Raw genomic sequence first — 26,298 nt, 5'->3', positions numbered from 1 at the left:
TAATTAAAAAAAGAAATATTTACTGTGTTATTAAATAATATTTTAATGGAACCTCCCACAGTCCTTCATGGTGCTATAAATGCTGGTGATCTCAAAATGAACTGGGTAATGAGCTGACATTTTAATTTGTGCTCTCAATAGTGTCCTGTTGTGTTTTCTAATATATATTAGAAATATATACTATATTTCTAAAGAATATAGTGTTTTCAATTAAGACACAGGACTAAAACAGATGATGCACTCTGCTGTTCATTAAATAATGAAGAATGTGTTTTCACCTGTACTTGCAGATTTCCTGCCTTTCACAGTGTACCCAGGCCTGAGAGATTTTTATGCTTCCTACCCTTGGGACCCTCTGCTCACTGAGAGTCTTTGTTGAGCAATTGAAAAATGGGATACCCAAAACCGATAAAAAATAAACTAATGGCAGAAAAAGCAGCAACTTTATTGCTTTCTGAAAGCCAAGAATGGGAAAATACAGTGGACTGGAGACAGTCTACTAAATAATTTATGACATATAGCCCATTTCAGAATGATTTTTTTTCTCTATTAGGTGTACATTAACACATAAAAGTCAAACACATGGAAAATCTTACCTGGTCTCAGAGAAAAATAGTCTCCACCCTTCCTTTTTCTCAAGCTCAACACTACTCTGAGCTGCTACTATCTTCTGAAGAGATCGTGTTATTGTTTGCCCTAATTCTGCTGAACCCCAAAATGGGTTTTAAGTACACTTTTGAAACAATCATTATACACAGGCTTTATCTACCATTTTCATTACTTGCATCTCAGCAGACTATTCCTCAAAAATCTGCATTTGTTAAACAGAGCACTATACAGTGCCACCTCATTCCTTGTCACAAAACTTTCAAAAAAAAAAAAAGGGAAAACTCCTCATCTAAGACTGCATGCTACATTAAAGTACCATGTTTTATTTTTATACAAGGATTACTTCTCCCCCACATTTCAATTCATTACTATGGACCATGCAAAATGCCACAGACCACAGAAGCTACATTTTCAAAATGGAAGTTTTTATTGATTAATCAGGCATTGAATCAAATATTGTAAAATAAACAGAATTTGTTTGTTAAAAAATGTCCAGAAGAATACTGTTCATAGCAAATTTGTTTCCTTATTGTCATACACAATATGAAATTGTCCAAGAAATGAGCTAAAAAGGAACACCTGACTAATTGCTGCCACTTGGTATGTGTATATACATACATGTGTGTATACACAAATTACACTCTATATTTGTGCATTTGCTGGTGTGTGTATACCCATACATATGTGTACATATATACACAAATATTTATGCACAAAGAGTACTGACTGAGTAAATAGGACATTGGAGAAATGTGGCTTAGCTCCAAATGAAGTATTCTGTGTTAAAATAAAGATGATACAGCAAGGTCTGTAGATAACAGACCATCTTTTTTCCTTTGGCCAAAACCACAATCTGTCTTTAGACTCATGCTCTATCTTTACAATGAAAATATGTGAAATCATTTGGGACCTCTCCGAATTCATGGTATTATTTCCATCCAGCTCAATCTCTGCCAACATTGTATAACCAAACACTGAGCAGTGCTTTCAATTTATCCACTACTGAAATCAGCTTCTAGATCTAATATTTCTTGCAAAAGAGAAGATACACAGCCTTGCTACATGTACTTTGGTAATTCACTCTTTGCTTTTAGGCAGAAACTTGGCAATAACCCTAGATTAAAAGTCCTTTCTTCATGCGTCCTGTTATCATTGCTTTGCATCAGACATCTTCTGTCAACTCATTTTCATACCATCCAGCTAGTTCCCAAACACCCCAGGCCAGATCATCTGGGCATTGTATATCAGATTGTACCAGTAACATTTTACTCAATTTTAAAATGTGATGTTTGGGGACTGATTTACATTTTCATTTTTGAGGGTATACATTTCTTGATTATTAATGACACTAAGATAAACACTGAGGTTCTCTATAGGTACGCACTTTGCCTTTTTATGTCTACTCAGGAAAGATCAGTGGCTCCTACCTGTGCACTATGGGATGTTGCCCAGCTGAAAGCAATGATATCAGCAATGTACTGCCAGATTTTTCTTCATTTAATTCAGCAGTTAGCAGGGCATGTTAAGGGAAATCAAAGAAACATGGAAAGGCATTTATTTTCTATTTTAAAAATCCCCCAACAAACAAATGGGCATGTACGTATTCACCTCATCCTGTTCATAAATTTTTGATATAATCATAAGGCAAACTGTAGTAGAGCTTTGTACCTGGAGAATCAGTATTTAAAAAATCTGAAGCTGAGCTTGGGGCCATTTTATTTTGGACCCATTACTGAACAAAGTGCATTAAGGCATCTTTTTCAAAAGACACCTAAAGCATGGTTTTAAATTACTGAGCAAATCTTTAAAGCTGATATTCAATTTATCTTTTCTCTACACAGGCAGATTTTCACGACTTGCATAGTAACAACAACACACTGTAGGAAAACCATTCTTTAAAGTTGTCATATGCCTCAAGCATCTCCCAAAATGATCATTTATACATATGTATTGAAATAATTACAAAAAGCTTCTATCTGTAAAGGGAAAGAAAAAGAAAATGCACCCGATTCAGCTCTGAGATAAAGTACATACAACCTCTATTGCCTTCACTGAAACTCTTCTACCAACACCAGGATGAACACAGGGTCTCCCTATGCAGATTTCTACTGCTGCTGAGAGCTTGCTCTTTACTTTTCATTCACAAAGTGAACTGTGCTTTCCCAAACAGCCTAGGACAATGATAACTATTGAGCAAACTCCAGCTGCAATGTTTCTCCATACAGCACATGTAAAACAGATTTCCTTGCTTTGTTATAGACACTACACAGTGTATGACAATGAAACATTTGTATTTAATTTTAAATCAATGGTAAAGTGGTGCATGTCTCACTTCCGAGTTGTTGGCTGGGCTTGCTATGTTGAACCTTGTAAAATCAGCAATAAGCATTCACATGTCTACCATCAGAACCGTGACATCTTCTATTACAATCAATCCTTAAATGATGCCGTGCTCTATCAAATTAGTCTACAGTCAGACCTTGGATTGGCTGTTCTCCTCCAGTGTTTCTGATGCTCAGAGATGGTATTGGTCTTCCACATCCTCAGTGATTCTATAATGTTTCCCAAAGACAAAAGCGAAGCACCGGTAGATGGGAATATTGCCATCAATAAAATAAATCACCAGATGATTTATCCACTCACATTTCTTGGAGATATTCCATATGTTTTTTATGAACTGAGAGAGCACTGTCCTGTGAACAGAAGTAAATTAAACTTTATTCTTTTCTGTGTTGGCAAGCTTCACTTCCTCACTTGCTTATTTTTGTTCTTTTGGTTTGCACATCCCCATGTGCAAAATAGAAATTGGGAGATCTCGCACTCAACAAGGCTGGTAATGAGACCACTAATGCTCATACAGGTAAAACCTGCAGTATACCGACTTGTCCATTATGCAGTTTTCATCTTTCCAATTTGCTGTTATTATCCACTGTAAAATAAAATTATTCAAAAGGCTGATGAAACTTTAATTAACAGGACCACCAATGTGCAAAAAAACTCCCCCAAAACAACAAGAAGTCATTTCCCAGGTGTCCATACTAGGCTTTCACTTTTCTCTTTTTTTCTTCCTATTTTCATAAATAATTTATAAATCTTCCTGTAAGAGATGAAATACAAAACCAACCAAACAAAACCAACTATAAAAAAAGAAAAAAAAACAAAAAAACAACAACAACAAAAAAACAACAGAAAAAAACCCCCCAAACTTCTAAGATATTATTAAAGCCACTTCTTGTCCTTCAGTACAAAATGCACAGGAAGAGATTTTCTCTCCTTGTCAGTTTTGCCCAAATTCGACAGCATTGCCTGGGATGCCACATGGATCCGCCAGCTCCGGGTAAGCTCCTGGTGGCACCGTGTGGGCACCCTGGGAAGATGTGTCACCCTACCTTTTGGCTTCTAGCAGTCACGCGAGCTGCTCGGAGGAGTCTAGGTGGTCTGGGATAGGTAAACCAGTTATAATGGTCAAACATTTATTCCACACTGTGAATGTGGGGCACACTGGCTGGCCAAATGTAATGTCAAAAGTGTAAAGGTGTAGGGAGTTCAAAGCATCATAAAAGGCAAGGGAGCCGTTGTCGTAGTCCAGCAAAATCCCGACCCGACGGAGGTGAGGTGCAGGCTCGATGGGGATTTCTTTGCTGTTGTGCCTCACCACCCACGTATTATTGCAGCGGCAAAGCACCCAGGAGGCAGAGTTCTTTCCAATCCACTCGTGCTTCGGTGCTGACTTGTAGGAAATACCAATAGCATACCTGCAAAACAAAAGAACATCTCAAGGAAACAAATGCTTCCTGCCATTTTGTCTCTCATGAAGTTAAATGTTAGCCCAGAGGACTCGCTGGAATGTGCAGGCCTCTTACTCCTCTGAGTTAAGCTCTAATTAAATGACGTTTCACCACAACATCTGTACAGGCTTAATTAATAGTTTTCCTTGTCTCTCTTTTGGGTCTGAGAGGTCAGGGAAACAGTATTATTTGTAGTTTGGTGGCTATGGCAATTTTTTTGAGGGCTTGCCTCTGGTATTGAAAAGGAAGATTGTTGAGTGCTCAGCAACACAGTTTAAATCACTGGACCTTTCAATTTCCAACAGATGAATACAGAGGAATTAATTGATTTTAAAATACACTGCTATCTGTCAGCTAATCCGATCTCTCCTTGCTCCTTTAATACATGGCACTGAAGAAGGAATGCACGAGTAAACATCAAAGAACACATTAAACATCCTCCCTCCTGCCCCCCCACCATTTTGTTATTTTCAAATATGCTTTGGCAGATGTTGGTGTGGCTTTCAGATTCAAATGAACATTTTTGAGACTGGGTTTCAGGCCAAGTTAAGCAACTGTAGGTGAAGACATTTGCTCTGCAAGCCATTATGGCAAGATGTGCAGGGCAGAAGGATTGTGAAAATGTTCTCATTAATGGATACTGAGGAAAAATACCTGATTTGTCATATATAACAGAAATTTAAAAGTTCCTCATGTTCTTGAGACACTGCAGTATTTGTTGGATTTTCAACCAACAGAGATTAATGTGCCAAAAGATTTTTTTCCCATTCCTTAGCACTGGCACAGACAAACAGCATTTTACTTCTTTGAGACAGTGGGAAATACCTGAAGACCCTACTGATTTTTCCACTCCATTAACTTTCATCATGATGTCTTTGAATACCAAAGGATAACATCTCTTCCATTGACTAAAGGCCCTCTGAAATACAGCCCTGTATGACACAGAGGATCATTCAGAAGTGAAGGAAAACAGTCTTCCCTTTCCTGCCTCTTGCTTCATTCCCTGGGGCACAGACCTACAGCGCTGCTGCTTCATGTCCCCTTCCCAAAAGCAAATCTGACCTCTGCCCCGGTTAAACTGGATGATCAAGTTGTCCTCAGTTTTATTTATTTTTTTCATAGTGAAGGACAGAATATCTTTTACATTTAGTAGAGAAGTGATCACATTTACAAAGTTATCTCTGTGTAAACAAGATGAAACTTTTTGATCCCTCCAATTAAAAAAAACTTGAAATATACTGTATGTGGGTTGAAAAAAACAACCAACCCCAGCTGTGGAGTAAAAGTCTTGCAAAGGCTGCAAAATACAAAGATGCATAATCTGACAGATTTATTTCTGGAGTCCAAAGGTGCTGGAGATTGGGAAACTCATCTGACAAACTATTTGAAAATATACGCCTAGCCTGTTCATACTGTTCCTGATGTCTCTGCTATCGGTCTTTACCAGAGAAATTGTGCTAGCACCTGTGTGGTGGGAACTAGTGTTTCTTTTCACATTCATTTTCGGATACATACCACGTACTCCCGCTTATAACCACTTCCCAGTAATGCCGCCCGCTGTCGATGAACACGTTGCCAGCCACTCCATAGCTCCCTTGGCTGGTGAATCTCTCTGGTGTGTGACTCTTTTTGGATGATGTTTCATCCCGTTCCACTGTCAAGTTATCATGAGACACTTTCAATTTTCTATGAGCAGATTTGGGGTCCAGTTTAAAAGGCTGACCTAGAGATGCAGAGACAAAGATGACAAAAGAATGGTTTGGCTTTGATTTTTAAAAGGAGAATGGATTAGCAAATATCTAAGCCTGCAAGATTACATAACCATATTAATTTCCTCCTCTCAAGCGTTCTTGAAACAGACTAACCTTTCCTGCTCCCTGCAATAGCTAGTTTCCATTGCATTGTCAGTTTACTGTCAACTTCATTGTGCACTGACTTCCCTGTGTCGATAATCCTTGAAAAGAGCCCTGCATAATCATCACGTCCATTATCTCTGACCTAGAGGTAACCAGAATACTCTAATTCTTGCATGTAATTGAAACCAATATACATGCTAATAAAGGTCTGAGGGTTGCTTTTTTCACAGCATATTAGATTTAGAATAACTTGTGTTCTATTAATTCTCTAGGGATAAAGCTCCATAATAACATCTTCATCATTCCTACAAAAAGTATGATTTCAAATCCCACAAAATGAGTTAGAAAATAAGAAGCACTAGACTTTTCTCTTTGTTCACTGACAGCTTTATTTGTAAGAAGCACAGTCAACAATTCAGGATTGCTTTGGAAGGATGCCCATGTGGTGCTGGATACTGTGCATTAAAAGGAAGGAAGTGAACTGTAACTTAGTCCAAATAATATGGTGCAATAACATTACTCAGGCTGTTGCTCTTGGCAAATATCTTCGGCTGCAGTACAAGGTTTGTAGACAATAACAGGAAGCTTTTTGGTAAACCAAACCTTGTAGATATATAAAGCCCACCACAATTCTGACAGGCTTGCTCTTTGTGTCAGAATGCAGAATGATCCACCAAGAGACAACTAGAAAAGTGCAACTCCATGAGTGGTCCAGCAAAGAACTTTTCTTACTGTCTTTCATATCAAGCGGAAAAACATGTAATCAGAAGATTTGATTGCATGCACAGAAAATTTAAATTAGATCTCTCATGAAGCCTGTGTGAGGCACTGGCACATGTACTTAAAAATAAGATGCAGACTGTTCAGGGTTATCTACTTTTGCAATGTGCATTTAGCTATGTATTATGACCAAATATAGAATTAACCCATTGGAAAGTATTTGGGGACTACTTCTTACTGCCTGATAGCAGTAAAATAACCTCCTACCTGCCTTTCTCACTCCTTAGTAGCCTTTGTGTGCTGGAGCAGTATCTGAAGGATGTCTCTCTGGATTAAATTGTGTCTGGTTAATAGCAAACAGGAGGAAATCAGGAAGGCGTACATGCCATTCTATTCAGACTCCTTCTTGCACTGTTCAGTATCGCCCCACTTCAAGCACCTTCCCCTATAATAAGCAGGTTTCAGAAGATGCACATATCCCAATGTTTCCTTTCCAGCCCTCAGAGCTACCCATGATGACTACATGACTGAAGGATTACCTGGGGCAAGAGGAAGAAACCAGCTGAAAACTAGTCTTAAAATTGCTATTCTACATCTGCTAATAATTTGAGTAACCATTGTTTTTTTGAAGTGGGATCTCTGACTAGTCTATCACCTTGCTGAACTCCATAAAAAATGAGGGCGTTGAAGCTAAGAAGTTTTCCAATGTCCTAAAAAACACATAATTTTGGAGGATAAAATTAGACTAGCAATTATCTTATGAACACAAAAATAAAATGTTTTACTGCAAACATAAGAAAAGGTTTTGCTTTGTAGAGGAAAAAAAATAGAGAGGATATTAAAACAAAACCACAAAAGAGTATTTTTAACCATTTCACATATGATGGCTTCGTTCCTAAGTGATATTTCCAATGACCAAACTACACATGTATCTCTCAAATAAAACTCAACATATTTTCCGCACTAGAGAAGACTCAAGCAATCTTGAATTATGTTAAATAATATGTGGCTCTCATTTTGGAGAGCACTTTAAAAGAGTTGAACTTCTCTGTCCTCTTGTATCTTCCAAAGATGAGACCTAAAAAGGAAGGCCAGAAAGGAGAAGACTTTGTGCATCCTGATCTCTGTTACTCACTGTTTGTCTTGAGCTTGCCAGGCTCGCTGCTCCGGCTGCCAGCCTGATTAATGGCCTTGACAATGAAGATGTACTTTGTGCCACTCTGCAGCCCGTGCACTGTGTAGTGGTTTTGTTTGATGTTAGGAACAATCATCCAGCTGTCGGCGGAGTTGCATAAACCTGCAATTTTGAACAGAGCACATCAGTCATAACACACAAAACACCTTGTAACAGAGGGACATTTAGAGCATTCTCAGGCACCCAAAGACCAATATGAACTTTGCTTCTGTGCCTTTTAAAGTGTTGTTACATTTACTGAGCCACTACTTAAAGCCACTAATTCATTTTATCAACCCACAGCCAACGTACCTTTTAAATTCTTGCTATGTGAAGTAAACCATAAAAAATGGGCATTTAGGAAATGGCTCAGGGGAGACACTAGCAGTCTGAGATTTTTCATATCTCAGCACAAGGCATTCTTTATTGCTGAAGAACTGGAGGATTATGGAGATCCCATCAATCTAATGTTTGGATTAATGAACTCAGTTTAAACCTCAGAAAACGAATATAAGTAGTAAAGCCAGGAGGGCTGGGGAGGCACCTTTGCTGACAGTCCCCAGGTATGCATTCTTCAGAACCTGAAGCAAGTCATGGGAGGCCAAACAGGGTAGAGCATGGGCTTCAGGGAAACCTTTGGCTCTTGTACTTCAGACTTTGCCAGAAAGTAATCTAAGCCAGTAAAATTAATGGATGCAACTTTTTGATTTATGTCCTCATGCTGAGATGCCAGCTGAGAAAGAGCTGGAAAATTTTCCATTTATAAACCTTTTTCACTTTATATTTGGTTTATATTTGATGCCTACCACAGAAGAATAATACACAGGAAGTAAGTAAAATAAGGGAGCACCAGTATCATAAACAAAACAGGAAAATATCCTATTAAAAATGGACTTTTAAATCTACATAAGTTTTTCCTACTGTGATATAAATGCAGTGGCAGTCAATCACCATACATACAGTTCCATCACTGTATATTTGGAATAGCTTCTGGCCTAATGGATTCTCCAGCCTCTTATTGTAGATGTTTACATAAAGAAAGTTTTAACATTTATGAAGAGTATATCTATTTGCAACATTTTATATGGTTATACAGACAGAAATAGATAGATGCAAGTGGAAGTGTATGCATGTGTGCACATATGTAAGGCTGGAAAACTTAACAAAGAAAGGCTTGACTGGATTAGGAACCTGAAAGACTTCTTGGCCTCTGTCTTCACTGGTCATAGAACACATTCTGGAAGCTCTTGTTATTTACAGACAGCTTTCAGCTTTTAACTAGTGTTCTACCAGCAAACCACTTATTAAGACAATCTTTTAGAACTCAGTAGTAACTCAGCTCTGCATATCAGACAATATGAAAACTTTATGTAACATAAAATTTAAAGGTTACTGGTTACAAAAACCTAGAACAGTGATACAGGTATGCAGATTCATAGACAATTTGTGGCCATGCTCTGAGATTCCTTCCCAATGTGATATGTGCTTTTCATAATAAAAGATCATTAGAAACAGAATTTAATTTCCAAATTTCAGTCTAAGTATTATGAAGCTTGTGTCTCAAAATTCTCTAGCATTAAAAAGCATTTTTGAGAGGCAGAACATAGATTCGTCCTGCTGTGCAAATGGGTAATTGTGGCACAGTTTCAGGTTGGATTCATACTATCTTGCCTCCTAATGCCACAATACATAACCTATTTTTCTGGAGTCTGAGGAAAGGCAGAAATCAGTAAGTAGTTTCTTTCACTTCCCCAGTTGTGAACACCCTACCAACCACAAATGCCTCTCTTTCCTTGTCCACAGAGGAAGCCTAGGTGATCAGCATAGGTAAGGTCTCTAATTTCAGGTATCTAAAATGTATTGAGATGAGTCACCCATCTGTAGATTTTATATATGTGTGTATATATATACACACAGATATGCTTGTATAGAACAATTATCTGCCTTTCTCATGAAGAAAAAAATCCTACTTTATACCCCATGGTAACCCCAACTGGGCCCAGCACTTGTGGTGAACTGCTTAAAGCAACATCTGTCCATGTCTTCTCTCACTGAGCCATACACACGAAATTATATTTATTTTTTTTAGGCTGTGTGTGAATGGGTTTCCTATGAGGAGGAAAGAAAATAAGGAAGCAGCTTCCTGACATAAAATATTTCACTGACTACTCAGAGGAAATCTCATCTTTTCCCAATTTGCCACAGATATTAAACGCACATTTCTGTACCTTAACTACCACATCGATTTTGCATTGAGACCCTCCCTTACTGGACTCATAGGTGCTATTGAAAAATAAATTAAAGTATGTTAAAATAAAACAAAATTAATCACTGGTTTGAAAAGGAATTTGATATGATCAAGGAATTTTTAAGTAAGATGCATCTGATGGGATACCAAATAACATATGACAGTAAGTGGGATGGATACAGACAATGGTCCTAGAAGTGTCTTCTCCAACCACAACCACACTTTGAAAGCAAAGTCCTGTGGTATGTATAAGCCATATATAAACTGACCATTATGCAGACACAGAAATGCCCAGAGTTTTGCTAACTCATCTTGAAACTAGTTTTGTAATATTCACTACAACTCTCTAATGTGCACATTTTTAAGACTTGCATTACACTTTTTATGATATCCTCCAGAGGCTGATTGCTCTTAACAAAGTATAAAAACTTTGATCTAAATAAGTATATAAAGGACAGTAAAGGTACTGTTGTATTGTTACGAGTCTCCTCTTGAGTTCATCCCCTCCTCCTGGGTATCTGGATTATTTATGCATACCCAATAATCGCCAAAGACCTTACCTACCCTAAACTCTCTGCACAGTCAATAGAGAGAGTCAGAAACCTCCTGTTTGACCTGATTTATGCTTTAGAGGAAAGCTTTATCCCCGTTGATGATGGAATACATCTTAGATCTCTCTTTTTTGTCCTTCCTATCTTAGGCATCCCAGATTACTGATGTGCAATAAATGCTGGTTACTTTGCTTGACAAACCTTGTTGTCTCTTGCAAGCTCAGCTTTTGCCTATGCACCAAGGGGCTCAATGATATGTTCTTGTACTTTCTGACTGTAAGCTCTTGAATAACAGGTTTTAAATTGTACTTTGATTCAAAAATCCTGGGAATGAAGTATTGATGATGCCAAACTACAAGCCCAAACTCCTTCAAAAGGGAGAATACTTATTAGTGGTGCCAAGTTAAGCTTTTATGTATGAAAGAATAATTTGTCACTGCATCAAAGGAATTTGTCTCCAGTTATGCCCTGTCAGGACAGCCTTTCTTCTCTGAATACAAAAGAATATGATTAAGGAAGTTCAGGGAAATGAACAAGCAGCCTGATCACACAGGCATCCAGGGGAAGTGTTTGCCCTCTCAGTTCCCTCCCGGTGGCAGCAGGTGAAGTGGAAAAGTACACATCTCCTCACTGGTGCAACAGCAGGAGCCAAGGGTCTCCTATTGTACCCACTCCTAATCCAGGCTACATTCAGGTTTCTTGTTTCAAAAACCCAGGGCGTTTTACAGGGTTATGCAGATGGTAAAACAACGTATTTTAAAACTGTAGCTTACAAAAAGGAAGAGAATTTAAATTACTTCCTGGAATGGTGCAGTGAGCACAGTGATGTCCGTACAGGATGTTTTCAAAACAAGTTTCTCAGAGTCTGGAGGTAATAATTTGGAAAGCTATTTCCCTGGTGTTGGCTGTCGATGCACTTTAAAAAACAGATGGGAAAAATCCCAAGGTGTAAATACTCTTAAAATTTACACCGATAGATTTTAATAAAATATGTTCTCTTGGAAACTGGAAAAGGAGCACAAAAGTCATGGGAAGGTTATTTAATCTCTTGAGTATTTTAATTACTGTAAAATGTTTTATTTAAATAAATTATTACCAATTCAAATTGGTAGAGCAAATAAGGTAGGTGAAAGTAACAGATAGCTCTTCACCTCCACTCTTCATCCCCATCTGAAAAAAATAATACATGCAGGATTTCTGCAAAACACATAGATTTTTTTTTAATACACTCTTTTTATACTTTTAAAGATGCAGAAGTTTTCCTGGGTTTTATCCCAAATTTGGTTTTGTGCCATTAAAAATTCCCACTAAAATCTCTAGTAGAAGTCTGAAGACTATAAGGAATCTGTTTTTATCAAAATAAAACTTCCAGAAAAAGGCAAAGTCTAGAATATTAAAAAAATAATTGGTGAATCATAAATTCTTTGTTTTTCATGGAAGCTTGGGTTCCTAACTGTCTTAGGTCCTTCCAAAAGCTTTTATCATCTCTCAAAGAAAGAGAAGTCCTATAACAGTGAAAAGGTCCTGACGGTAGTACACTGTATCCTTGACAGTATGATTTTTTAGAAATTAGACTACATAACAAATTAACCTTGATTTCTTTTCCAGGTAAGAGAGAATGATTTACTGTTTTTTGTCAAGAAGGGAGAGATGTATTTTTCCTGAAGAACCTTGTATCAGAGCTAGAGAAAAATTTGAACCATCCTGAAACACACTATAACAAATCCATGATGTTAAAAAAGGAATGAATACTTGGAAATCTATTGAAATGGGATAATGAAATTATAATGCATGTTAGTTCTCTAGTGACAAAGTAATTTTAAAAGCTTTTACCATATTCAGATTGCAGGTGATTAGCTGCCTCTCAGAAATGCAAATGTACAAACGGTATAACTCTGAGAACAACTGCTTTAGTAAAAGCCTACTTAATCTAAAGTTCCCTATTGCTCTTATGCACAGAGCAGGTCTGCCAAGCATTCAATAGCCAAGAAGTTTGGCCACATTTGGAAATAATCTTTCCTGTATGAAATAGGATTCAAATGAAATACTCTATTTGGACCTTGGCCATCAAATGTTAACTTTCCAATTTTTCAGTTAATAAAAAAGAATATAGTTGATTATGTTGGATAGAAAATATACTAAAAAAACATAGTACGGCTTGTTTTTGTTACCGAATTCTTAGCAATCTCTGGATGATATATGCCTCTGGTGGGGGAAATGTTCTGTGAGTGGAAAGTGCAGTCAGGCTGGCTATGTGGTTTAAGAAACGAATTCCAAAATAGCAGCCTCCATTAGCACGGTAGGTGGGTATGTATGCAAAGTGATTCCTATTGTCTCAAGGGAAAAAGCTTGTTGGTTTAATGCAGTACTCAAGCTACTCCCTGGTGACTAATTCATAGCTAAAAAACCACAGGACTGAAGTCAATCTATGAGCCTGTTTACATTATCTGCTACATGCAACACAATGGAAATTTATGGGAAGTGACAGAGAAATAAAAATACAGTTACGTGCAACAGCACACATATGCCATAAATAGGAAGAAATTTTTGCTAAACCAAAGTCTAAAACAGGATTTAAAAAAAACCAACTACAAACCTATCTTGAGTTCATCAAAACATGAAAGCTGTAGTGCAGCACCAACTAATGCCACTTGCAATAAGAGTAGCTCTCTGTGTTCAACACTACCAAGGTACATTGTGATACTCTAAGAACAGCCAAGGAAAGCCATTTCTTACGAGTGTGATGTGAAATCCTTCTGCAGGATCAATGATATAATGTAACAAAGTGAATAAACATCCAAGCAGTGCTCTGAGTAAAATAAGGATGAGATTGACAGGGCAAGAAGAAATGATCTCAAGTTGTACCAGGGGAGGTTTAGATTGAATATTAGGAAAAATTTCTTCATGGAAAGGCTAGTCAAGCATTGGAACAGACTCTCCAGGGAAGTGGTGGTGTTACCATTCCCGGAGGTATTCAAAAGTCATGTGGATGTGACATTTAGGTCCATGTTTTAGTGGTGGACTTGAGAGTGTTAAGTTAATGGATGGACTCAATGATCTCAGAAGTCTTTTCCAACCTAGGTGATCCTATGATTCTGTGATGTTGGTGGGCAAATCTTCAGTACCAGTGTAATTTGGAATGACCTGGGAGTGTCTCACATTTTAGAAACCCAGGCAGATTTGTAGCATGTTGGCAGGAAGATCAACACCGGAGGTGTTCATGTCCATATTAAATAATGAGATTTTTAAAAAAACGTTACAACATTTAGAAAGACCTTTCACATATGCTTATACATGCATATATTTAACTTGGGTTAACATTATAGCTTTCAACTAAACCAAGATATTTGCATAAGAACTAGCTCTATGAAAAAAAAATCCCCAAAAACAAAAACCCAAACAAAAAAAAAATAAACCCCCTAAAAAACCCACTAAAAAAGTGCACCATTCTTTCATTTCTTTCTATTTTCATTTAAGGTCTTTGGAGTGTTTTCAAAATAAAGTTCCTTACAGTGTTAATTTGTTTTCTCTTCAAAGTTTTAATTACCTATTGTTGGAAAGTGGTAATATGCCTGCTATGCTTGAAAATTATATTGCATCCCTAAAAGCAGACTTATTGATAAATGTTTTGCAGATCAAAGCTTTCACCTCCACATGGGAAACCTACAGTACAGCCTAAAATAGAAATACCTCGTTATTTATTCACTAGTAAGCAAGGAGTAAAATCCCACATCCCAGTGCAGTGGAAATGGCACACCTTTTGCTGCTGCCAGCATAAAGCCACAAATAAAAATGGACTAGAAAACAAGCAACAGACTGGTTTATCATTAAGTCCTCTCTGCTTGGTAGTGATTAATCAGGGAATTTTTTCCTTCCTTATCTACCTTCCTTCAATTTTTGTAAAATTACTATTAGATTTTTTGTATTATTCAGCTTGCTCAGATGTAGAGGCATGTGTTGAAGTTTATTTGGTCTTTCCAACAGCCTTAAATTTTGCAGTGTAGTCTTCAAAATCAGACTCCAAAGGGAAATACTAAATGGAGGTTTTGACAAAACATTCATCAAATTTTCAATAATCTGTCTTCTTTTTTCAGTCAGTCCTGAATACTATAATACATTCATAGTATGCTACTTTAAAAAGGTAATAAGATGCCAGCACATGAATCCTCAGATGTCCTTTCAGATGACTTGGAAAATAACTCCTGCTCAGTGATGGAGAAGATGAGGTGCCACAGTAACAGAGGAGTCAGTGGGAGAATTTGGCTCAGTACTCAAAGGTGGCATAGACCATACTATTTTTCCACTGACATAAAGCATGTAAACATTCCCATAGCACTGACTTTCATCAAAGTATCTCAACAAATTTTCTTCTTACAAAAAATTTTTCAAGAAGAAAAACATTTCTGCCCTGTCTCACAACTAATCCTATCTATCTCACTGCATGGTCAGGGTATTTGATGGTGGGGAAAGATGAGGGCGTAGGAAGGTTTCAAGGAGCAGGGAAAGCACACACTGATGATTTCTCACCTTGCTCTCCCAGACATCAACAGCTTACAGCTCTGGGACTTCCAGAGCCACTTCACTGCACTTCATTGCTCTCTGTGTATTTTTCTTGCACAATATGTCCAGGCATCTCTTGAACTCAAAAACCCACTAACCCTCTATGGCAATGAGTTCCCTATCTACATACATGTTGACTTGAACAAACTCCACATTTTGATCAATTTGGCTCATTTCAGAATCCTTGTTTAATTAAAAAAAAGAATGTGTCAGCTAGTTGTATTCCCATTAAATATACAGGGACCAGGAAGAAGTTGAATGACCTCTCCAAATTCATAGTCTATTACCCCAATGACTGCAGAACACTGAATCCAGAAATGTTGACTTCCTGACCAAAGATTAGACAATATATATTTTTTTTCTTTTTCTGTGAGGAGTAGTTACTTAACAATAATGCAATCAAAAAATCTTATTAAGTAAATTTAGTCATTAAAGAAAGTCACAGATTCAAAACATAGAGTGTACTCATAAAAATGTGCTATAATAAAAAATATACAATATTTGTTAATCTCATTTTAACTAAAACCAAGTTACCATACAAATTGTTGTTTTACTGATGTTTTCTAACTTAGCCTGTAGTTCACTGAGATCTATGCTTTGTAGCCTTGAAGACAATAAAAATCAGAGGGAAGGACTTGATCTGTTTTTCAGACAAAGGTCCAGATGCCAAGTTTATATAAATGGCAATGGGGCTGCAGTTCTAACTAATGGCCAGTTGAACACAGGCTCCCATGTGCACACTGCCTGACTAGTGCAGAGAAATGAACTGAGGTCTTTGAACTTGCTACATCTGCAAAAAGGGACTTGAGACACAAAAGAGAAGTCTTGTTAATATAGAAAATACTTGTGATGGGTTTAGTCTTTGAAAGTTCCCAATACATGGCACTGCCAGAAAAGACACAAGAAATTCTGACTCAATTAATTCTGAATTTCAAACCCTTTTAAAGTCATTATTGGTTTGGATTAAATTTTTTGGCTTTAAACCTTTCTAGAAAATATTTTTTTCATTTTGCTCCTGACATAGGAGTATATTTATCTTTAAAGACACTCAGTTTATATAGAAACCATAACGGAATAACAAGAAAAGAGAAGTTTTATACTCACTAACAACGTTGGCTTGTCCAGTGAAGATGGTGTACTGGAGCTCATACGAGACCACGCTGAACTCATCATCTGAGGTCCAGTGGACAGTAATGGTATCATAAGAGGCTGTACAGAGCTCTTCTCGAATGGTGGGTGGGTTGGGAGCTGTGAGATACAACACAGGAGGCACAATCAGTGAAGTATTTCCCCATTCTCCTGAGATTAGGGGATGTAGTTGATGTAGGAGATTGTAGAGACATCATCCAACAGACTAATCAATAACTCTTCCCTAATTCCAGTACTAATTTTTATTGTCAATTAACTGTCAAGAAGGAATACATAATAACAGCATAACCACCTAGGAACTCCAGATTTTGAAAGATTTTTTATTAAAGTAGCTTTAGTTTCAGATGCCATAGAACAAGTGATGTATCAGTAGTCACATAAAATGGCTACAATGATAAGTTACTTTTTCTAAGATTGTTCTGATCATTTCACCAAACTTATCAAAATTTCATTGATGCGTATCAAGAGGGAGGGTCAACACTCTTCACTGTTGACTTGAAAACAGTGTTTGCACAGCCTTTGTTACCAGAGATTGCCATAAGTGGTGGTGTGGTGGTGCATCCTTCCTGGCCCCCTCTAGGCTGCACTATGACCTGTCATTCATTAGCAACAGGTTTTAAAAAATGTAATTTTGGGGAAGCTCCCAACACCCATACTTTCAAGCTCAATTTTCTCCTTTCTCCATTTGTATTGATCTCCTAGTTATCGTTTCTAATATAGATATATATAGACAGATACATACAGAAAGATACAATTCCCGCTGGTTATAAAATTCAGATTTTTCAGCACTAAAAAAGAGTTGTTATCATAACAAAACGACTGTATGAATATTATAAGCAAATAGTCACCCAGGAGCCCTCTGTCTGTCTTTTTTTTCTAATCAACAAGCAAGATCTTTGTATAGCAAGATACACACTTTTTTCCCAGATTAACACATGAGTTTTGTTTTAAAGACCTATTTAAAGAAGTGAAACTTGAAACAAATTACTGGAGTCTAAATTTTCTTGTTTGCAATCTTTAAAAAGCCAAACACCTAAAAAACAAAGCAATGAGTCTCTCTTTGAAACACTGAGTCATCTTCCTGCGGGCTTGTCTCAGTGGGAGCTTCATTCCAAATCATCTTTCCTACAAGCCACATCATGAAAAGAAAAATCACAAATCCTTGTGCTTTAATAGTGTTTCTCCCAGCTGTCACAGAGTGAAGGGGGGCACTCAAGCTGAAACAACCAAACTATATCTGTATTAAAGAAAATGTTTGTGGTTGTTTTATTTTTTTATTTTTTTTTTTTTTTTTTTTTTTTTTTTTTTTTCCTGACAGCTCTTTAACCTCCAATAGCCACAATAATAGCCTCAAAATGTCCCTCTGAAGGAATTCCACCTTTACTTTTGTTTTGCAAGATCTTATTTTTATGAAACATTTATTTTTTTTCCCATCAATAATTTTTATCACTCATTTCTCTGGCTTACTGATGTATGTTGCCAAGGATTAAAGTGCAGACAGGTTCCCAAGCAGCCTCTTTCAACCAAGGGGCATAAGGAAAAGCTCAAATGCATTTCATGATGTGACCATGATTTGTGATGCTCTAAATATTGAATTACAGAAGCTTAACAATGCTTTTAAAAAAACAACTTGTCAGAGAAACCCTTGGGACAGAAAGGTATTAATGAAAAGAAATACAAATAAATTCAAATAAGAACAGATATCTGAGAAGAATAATATTCAAAATGTGGGGGAAAAAAAGGTCCACAGTTTTCTGAAAAGATTAATGGTAATATCAGCTAAGTTTCAAAAATATACAACATACTTCAAAATATACAAAATATTTCAACAAATATACAAGTAGGTCCATTTCTATTTGTCGGATGCTGTTCAACTAAAGTTTTCTTCTTGCATCTCCTGCACCTAACAGCAAAATATTTTACGTGAGAAATGTACTTGTTTTAACCTCAACACAGAAAATAAGTATTAATTTATGAAAAGCAAAAATTACTGAAGGTTTAATTAACTGTAAACTGCATTTCAATAACACCGAAGCATCCTAAATTTGCTCTTCAGATGCACACCTGGCCTTATAGTTGAAAATCTACAGGCTTTCATGTAATGAAAATGTCTGAAAGAGATTTCACCTAAGAAAGACAGAAAAATCGTTGCTGAAGGCTGTTTTACTTAATTTTGACTTAAAGCTGGGTAAGCACACTTAAAAAGTCAGTAACCAGACCTAAAATACCTGAAAGGCACTAATATTAAAAATGAAGTTTCTTAAAGTGCTCTCAGGAGTAACTGATCTCACAAGCATAACTACTCCCTTTCAACCTATTTAGTTTAACACACCTTCTTTTCCATGTCATCTGCATGGCTTTTGCTCTGAAGCAGAGTGAATGGCTCACAAGGTCTACACACCTGAGGGACAGTTTAGGGACACTGCCACCTCTCCCTGGTGAATTCCAGCATTAATACAGTGCATCCTGGGTGCCCATTGAGATTCTATCTAAATCCTCTCAGCACAAGTACACAGAGATTGATTAAAACCACCTCAAATTCATTTTGTTTGCTCAGTTTCTCTCTCCCTGCTGTCATGCAGTGATTGACTTGTAACGATTCCTTATGGATTTTCATACTGAGGATAAAGACCTAAAAGAAGACCTAAGCAATCTGCTTGAATTAATGGTGCTAGAAATATCCATATTTCTGGTATGACCATGAGGGAGCTGCTGAAGCTGCTCTGAACCTCTCTTCTAGATATTCAGTACTGATTCCACTTTGTATCATGACACTCAGCATGGAGGAATAGGAAAGGCACAGTTACATCAGATGTGGATACAAATTTTGTGTATTATTAACTTGTCATGTGTGAGTTAGTACCAAGGGCTTGCTCATACATACAAACCAGCCCGACCTAGTCCTTGGGCAGACCAGGACTGCTCAAAACCAACAGAATGAGAAGAGATTACACCCAAACCATGAGATTGAGCATTGTCTGGAATTGGTCTTTGATCTTTCAGTGTTGAAAGAGTTAAACAGTAAGACAGGTTGTGAAGAGTTTCCAGAATGAAGTTGTTTCTGCATGAAAAAATTACTGGCATATGCTAGGCAATACATATTTCTTTGTGCAGTCATAGGTGAAGTGATGGATGAAGAAAACTTATCATTGTTTCAGATGGGATTTCTGAAGTAGGGCAAATTGCAAGGCCAAAGAATGGATGTTCCTGCAACTGATTTTGAAGTATTGAGACACAAACCAAGCATTTTTGATTCACAAAGAACAAAACCAGTCCTTATGACAGTAATATTGTGCAGAGAGTTTGCAAGTCATCTGTATTGCCTGGATCTAGCTAGATACATGTTCAGAAAAAGATGTTTTCCAGATGAAGAGCTTGAGCAACTGTTAAGATAAGAATGCTTTCAAAAGACATGAAGGCTATATATACAGAGAATAGAACAGTCAGATGAAGATTAGAAGTATTGTTTTAATATACTGAGCTTGATATCTCAATGTCTGGCTGGCAACTTTCTGAAAGATATCAGAGATTTTATTTGGATAGCAGAAGTTTGGACAGATGTCTACATAAATGATAAGCACAAAGTAGCTAAATTTATTTCTTCATTAAAGAAATAGCCAGGCAAAAAAGAAAGATGGGGTTGGGGACATGAAGGATGAAGAAGATCTGACAAATATACTGGGAAGAATCAAAGGAGAAAAAAAATCTCCAGGAGACAGCCAATTGTTTCAAAGGCAACTGACAGCAGAGATAATGAGGCTGGAATTTAGGCTTTGACATTTTGTTCACATGCAGTACAGATGATAGTCATAAGGTAGGCTTCTTCCCTTAATTCCCAGCATAGATCTATGACTAGGATATACAAATGGTCTTCGTTTTACTTAACAGTGAAACGTGATAAAAGTAAAGCCTAATTCACTCTGTCACAAAGTGTTCAGTTTATGATCTATGAAAATTCCATGCACCAGTCTGAAAGGAGTAATAGAAATCTTTCTGTGGAGTTTCTGGACAACAGTAGAGAATATTGAAATGCACTTTACTCTTGGGATTGTATATATATGTGTGTTTATATCTTATATAAAACTATATACATATATTTACATAAATATATTTTAACTGTCTGCATTTCTTGCATCTTATGCTCAGAAAATTTGGATGTGAATTTTGCATTTTGCCACTGCAAGCCATATGCTATTTATTAATGTGAAGAAAGACCACTTAGAAATGTTTTTCACTAGCCATAAAGGGAAAGGATAAAAATGGTTTGTTAAGAAAAATCCAGCTAAAATGCTTGATATACATGCAAGTTTCCTTAGGCTGCATTGCGAGCAATTTTTTAAGACTGTGGATGAGTTAGGAAAAAGGCAGAGAAGGAGCTATGTAAATGACACAGTCATCATGATGGATCATAGAAAATATCTTTTAGCAAGACAACCTTCCATTTTGGTACAGATGTAACCTTTGTTTCCTGCAGTGTACAGCAATTAGGTTGATAATTCTGACACATGATGTACAAAAGAGAGAAGACCTGAAGGATGCAGGAACAGACTGCTAGACAGAATTCACCTCATTTAACTCTACAGATCTAAACCACAGCTATCTGCATTTGAATAAGTGTATCTGTCCTCTGTTTGGAGACAATTGGGAGAAATAGGCAACTCCAGAATGGAGTCAACTGCCTTGATATATGTGCCTCAAAATCACGCACACACACAGAATCACTAGGTTGGAAGAGACCTCCTCCATCACTGAGTCCAACCCATGCCCTAACACCTCAACTAAGCCATGGCACTGAGTGCCACACCCAGTCTTTCTTTAAACACATCCAGGGAAGGTGACTCCACCACCTCCCAGGCAGACAATTCCAGTACTTTATCACCCTTTCTGTAAAAATTTTTTTTCCTAATATCCAATCTAGATTTCCCTTGGCATAGCTTAGGACTGAGATGGTTATTTCTCTTCTTCAGCCATAAAGAAAGATGAGATGAAATATTTTAGAGGTAGATTGCTAGATTAGGGCGATTTAGTCTGGGTTTTTTGTTTTAATTCTTCCTTTCATTTCCTTGGATTTTTATAAATTTGGGGTGAAGGCTCAACCTGATGGCAAAATTCCTGCAGATTTGGAGGGGCAGGCACAATAATATTTCACTGGTACTGTATAACAAGCTGAAATTACTCTTATCACATTATTGTTGTGTTTCATTTACTTATGCGTTAGACACTGATTGTATTCATCTATCACAGAGTGATAAAGAAATTCCTTGCAGATATAATTTCTCTTTTAGATATGGCAAGAACCTCACAGCTCCATCAGGCAAGAGTGTTGCTGCCCTGTGCATGCACCCAGTCTTGTGCTTCCCAGCATTAATCTATTCACTATTCATAGAATCACAGAATCAGAGAATATTTTGGATTGGAAGGAACCATTAAAGGTCATCTGGCCCAATCTCCAGACAGTGAACAGGGACAGATTTCTTGGAGTTCTGTCCAAATCAACCTTGAATGTTTCCAGGGATGGGAGCTACACAGCCTCTCTGGCAACCTGTTCCAATGTCTCATCACCTTCATTTTAAATATTTTTTCCTTATATGTAGTCTGAACTTACCCTCCTTAGGTTTAGATTCATTACCCCTTGTCCTTTCTCAATAGACACTACTAAAATGTTTTAAGTGTTGAAAGACCAAAATGAGGTCTCCTTGGAGCCCTCTCTTCTACAAGTTGAACAACCCTAACTTTCTCAACCTTTCCTCTGAAGAAAAGCCAGAAGCCAGTCCTCTGCTTGGAAAAGATAGTGGTTGGCAATGAGGAGACTGCACCCTCCCATTCTCCTGAACTAACAAGTCTATCCTTTGAAAACTGGGACAAATGAATGGACCCAGGAAGTGTTTTTCAATGCTTTTTAAACAGTGCTTTGTGCCTTTCATTGCAAATTCTTGCTGCTAACAGCAGATGCTTAAAGACCTTGCAGAATAAAAAACCTACCACATCTCTTCTGCTTTCAATTGAGCTGGAATGAATTGTTCTAATTCTGGCATTGAAATCAAAACACCCTAAATTACAGTAATTTGTTTCTCTTTGTGAGTCATTGTACACTCTGAGACTGCATATTACTCAGGCTTTCAGTAAGGGTCTAATCCTGTGGGCTTCCTCAGGCCAAAGATCTCAGTGAGGCGAGGTGGGGCTCTGCTGTGTGGAGAACCCACCCCACAGCCTGGCCCTGAGCACACTGCACTCTCTCCAGTTCCAGACACTGCCAGATCCCCCCAGTTCTGTGATGGAGGAAATACACAGTGTCACCAACATGAGAAAACATCTTTCACTGCTGAGCCTGTGATGTTGATTGCTTGAACAGCTTCTTGTTGCTCATGGGAACTCTGCCAGGCAGCAATCTGCTGCAGCAAGGAGGCAGCCCCAAGGGAGAGGGTAACACCTGGAGCATCCATCTCGTGGGAAATAGTTTGGTCCCTGCTTTCCCTCCTCTGGCTGCTCCAGGCTGAGTTCCAGCTGTTCTTTCACTTCATTCTGCTGCAGTGGCTTTTAACCACTCAATCCTAATTCCTCACACTCTGGTGGTGAAGTATGCAAGGAGAGGAGGTAGGAAATGAATCCCAGTTGTTTGAAGCACGCTCCCTGGGGCATTCTGGGGCTGCTGGAGGTAATAGATTCAGGATTAAGAGGGAGAGTGTATTTGGTTTATGTAACAAGGTTTTGGAAGTGGCTGGGCTGCAAGGGTTATCTCTGTCAGAAAAGATCAGGAGCTGACCCAGCATCAGACACACAGTTCTAAGATACACCTGCCACTGTCCAAAGCTGGGCCCATCACTGGTGCTTATAGTGCCTCTGTGATAGCATTTTAAAGAAAGGGTAAAAAAGGCTGTGCAGCAGTGGCGGGGGGGGAGGAGTGATAAAATGTGATAGGAACAGCCCTGCAGGTGCCGAGATTGGTGAAGAAGGAGGGGGAAGAGGTGCCCCAGGTGCTGGAGCAGAAATTCCCCTGCAGCCTGTGATGAAGACTATGGTGATGCAGGCTGTTTCCCTGTAGCCTACAGAAGACAACAGTGAAGCAGATATCCATCTGCAGCCGTGGAGGACCCACACTGGAGCAGGCTGATACGTCCTGGAAGAAGCTGCAGCTTGCAGAGAGAGGACCACACAGGAGAAAGGTTTCTCACAAGAATTGTGGCCCATGGGGAACTCACACTGGAGCAGTCCACTCCTGAAGGACTCCTCTGCCAGAAAGGACCCACTCTGCAGCAGTTATAGGAGAACAGCACCCTGTTGGAAGGGCCCATGTTGGAGAAGTTCATGAAGAGCTGCATTCCATGGGAGAAAGCCCATGCCCGAGTAGGGGAAGAGCACCAGAAAGGAGTGGCAGAGATGATGTGTGATGAACTGACCACAACTTCCATTCCTCATCCTCATGCACTTGGTGGGGAGCAGGTAGAATACTTGGGAGTGAAGGTGAGCCCAAGGATAATGGAGTGGGGGAAAGTTTTTTTTAGATTTATTTTTATTTCTCAGCGTCCTACTTTTACAATTAATTTGCAATAAATTACATTAATCTTCCCCAAGTTGACTCTGTTTTGCCTGTAGCAGTAATTCTTGAGTGATCTCTTTGTCCTTATCTCAACCCATGAGCTTTTCATCTTATCTTCTCCCCTTACTGAGGAAATGGAGTGAGAGTAGCTTGGTGAGCACCTGACAACCAGCCGAAGTTATAACCACAGGGAGAACGTAAGAAAAACTTATGACTACTATTTTATGAGGAGTATAAAATAGTAGCACCTCAAGAAAAAAAGAAAAAAAATAATTAAAAAAAAGTACCTGTAAGGTAATCAAGGCATTCCAATAATTTCTTCTCCCTGGTAAAATCAAGTGCGAAAGTATCAAAAGTATCATTGAGATTAATTTCAGGAATTAGAACCTGGGAGGATGCAGTTGCCATAGACACCCTGTAATGAAAAGAAAAATATCTTTTAGCACTCAAGACACTGACTTTCATATCAAGGTGGGCCTGATCAATATGGTTGTTATAGCTTCTCAAAAAGCTTGATAAAAGCTTATATACATATTTTATTTATACAGTTAAAGGTAGGAACTTCTCCTGACACTTTTATTTTTGACAGCAAGATCTCAATTTTTTTTTTTTTTTTACTGATGTTAGGCCTATTGTGCAGCATCAGACAAGACTTTAAGAAAATAGTGGCCAAGCAACAATATCCCTTGAATTCTTCTTTTTAATCACCCATTGAACCAAAGAAGACAGAGCACTATAATTAGCTGAGTTTTAAGCAACCCTGACAGATGCTTCATCTCTCCCAACCCTTGTTTTCCAGAGCAGTTTCTTGCTCCAGGCATGCCTTGGCACTGCTGTCCCAAGGGCTTGGTGAGTCCCCACACCTCCTCAGCTGTTCACTACAGCACACTGCTGTTAACTTCAAAAGGCACAAGAGGGAGATAAAACAAATAGATGTCAGCATGGTTTATTTTAAAAGGCTTTTCCCTGCAAAGCATGTGTGCATACTTATATTTCCTCCAAAACTGTAAAGTTTCCTCACCTACCTCATTTCAGGAGCTCCATTCACATTTTCTCTGTCCAGATGTACTAATATAAAGAGATGAACTTTCACAAGAAAAATGCTATTAGGAAGCATTTTTCAGACCCTTCAGCCTGGTTTCTCAAAATGCATATTTGTGGAGAGCTGGCTACTGGATGTATTTATATAATGTTTGACTGGTTTAAGGAGAGAGATCACTAAACCTTATGCTATACAACAGAAATTGGGCAAATGTTTCAGTTTGGAGGTAAACAGACAACTATAAATTCAATCTATGTCTGTTATGTGTCATTCATGACACGTCTGATCAAAATATTTGACTGTGGCAATTTAAAATTTTCCCAAATTATTCTTTTGCTGTAGACAGGACTGAAATGACTTCAGGACAAATGTTTACTAAGGACTATTTTTTCATATATTTTTGGTGTAGTATTTCAGGAAAATACAATAAAGGAAGTCAAAACCAGAGCTGTACACCTCTGTCTTCAGCATAGTTTTCAAAAACTGAGCTGAGGAGGTTTCCTGGTCAATACTCTTGTTATATAGTTTTCAGCATTGTTTCTCTTGCAGCTGTGGTTGTAGAAGTTAGTTTAAAGTATATCCTAGGACATATATATATATATATATATATATATAAAAATCACCAGGCATTTTGGACTGTTTTTGGGGATATTTTGGTGAGACCACAATTCAAAATTTCAGACACCATGTCACCATATTATGTTCAGAAGACTGAATTTTGTCCTGAAATTTTGCCTATTGTTGACACTGTAAACACTGACACTGTATTTGATTGGAAAGGGTTTTTCTAGGATAAATGCTTTTCACCCACTGTAAATAATGCACAATTAATCATCAGAGTGTATGTAATGACTTTGCTTGTGCAGTTACCTGTGCTTACAACAGAAAATATTTTACTGCAATTATTTTGAAATGTGTGGAGGAAGAAATGCAATGAGCATTATTTCAGGAGATTGCTTTAGCTGCTGGAGCTCAGAGCCCTGGTGAGACTGTTACATGAGCAGTCTAAAAGCAAACAAAATGTTATTCACCACATGAGAACTAAGAGAGTTACTTGTGAGGAA

At 37.9% G+C, this 26,298-nt stretch overlaps 1 protein-coding gene across 6 annotated transcripts in view; it reads right to left on the bottom strand.

Annotated features, from left to right (window-relative positions):
- Nucleotides 1-126: 126 nt before the first annotated feature.
- MID1 (midline 1) overlaps nucleotides 127-26,298 on the bottom strand; it is a 241,068-nt gene continuing 214,896 nt past the window's right edge. For 5 of the 6 annotated variants that reach the window (XM_083855460.1, XM_083855463.1, XM_083855461.1 and 2 more), the window contains exons 6-10: nucleotides 24,480-24,607; nucleotides 16,611-16,754; nucleotides 8,109-8,270; nucleotides 5,913-6,120; nucleotides 128-4,364 (exon numbers count right to left, since the gene is read on the bottom strand). In XM_083855460.1, coding sequence (XP_083711586.1) covers nucleotides 4,016-4,364; nucleotides 5,913-6,120; nucleotides 8,109-8,270; nucleotides 16,611-16,754; nucleotides 24,480-24,607 — 991 coding nt within the window. In that variant the 3' untranslated portion in view covers nucleotides 128-4,015. Of the gene's footprint in view, nucleotides 4,365-5,912; nucleotides 6,121-8,108; nucleotides 8,271-16,610; nucleotides 16,755-24,479; nucleotides 24,608-26,298 lie in introns of all 6 variants that reach the window. The other variant, XM_083855465.1, reaches the window with a different exon arrangement.

This window comes from Zosterops lateralis (assembly GCF_965231275.1).
Source record: "Zosterops lateralis genome assembly, chromosome: 2".
Taxonomy (NCBI): domain Eukaryota; kingdom Metazoa; phylum Chordata; class Aves; order Passeriformes; family Zosteropidae; genus Zosterops; species Zosterops lateralis.
This window is presented reverse-complemented; position numbering and strand designations above follow the sequence as displayed.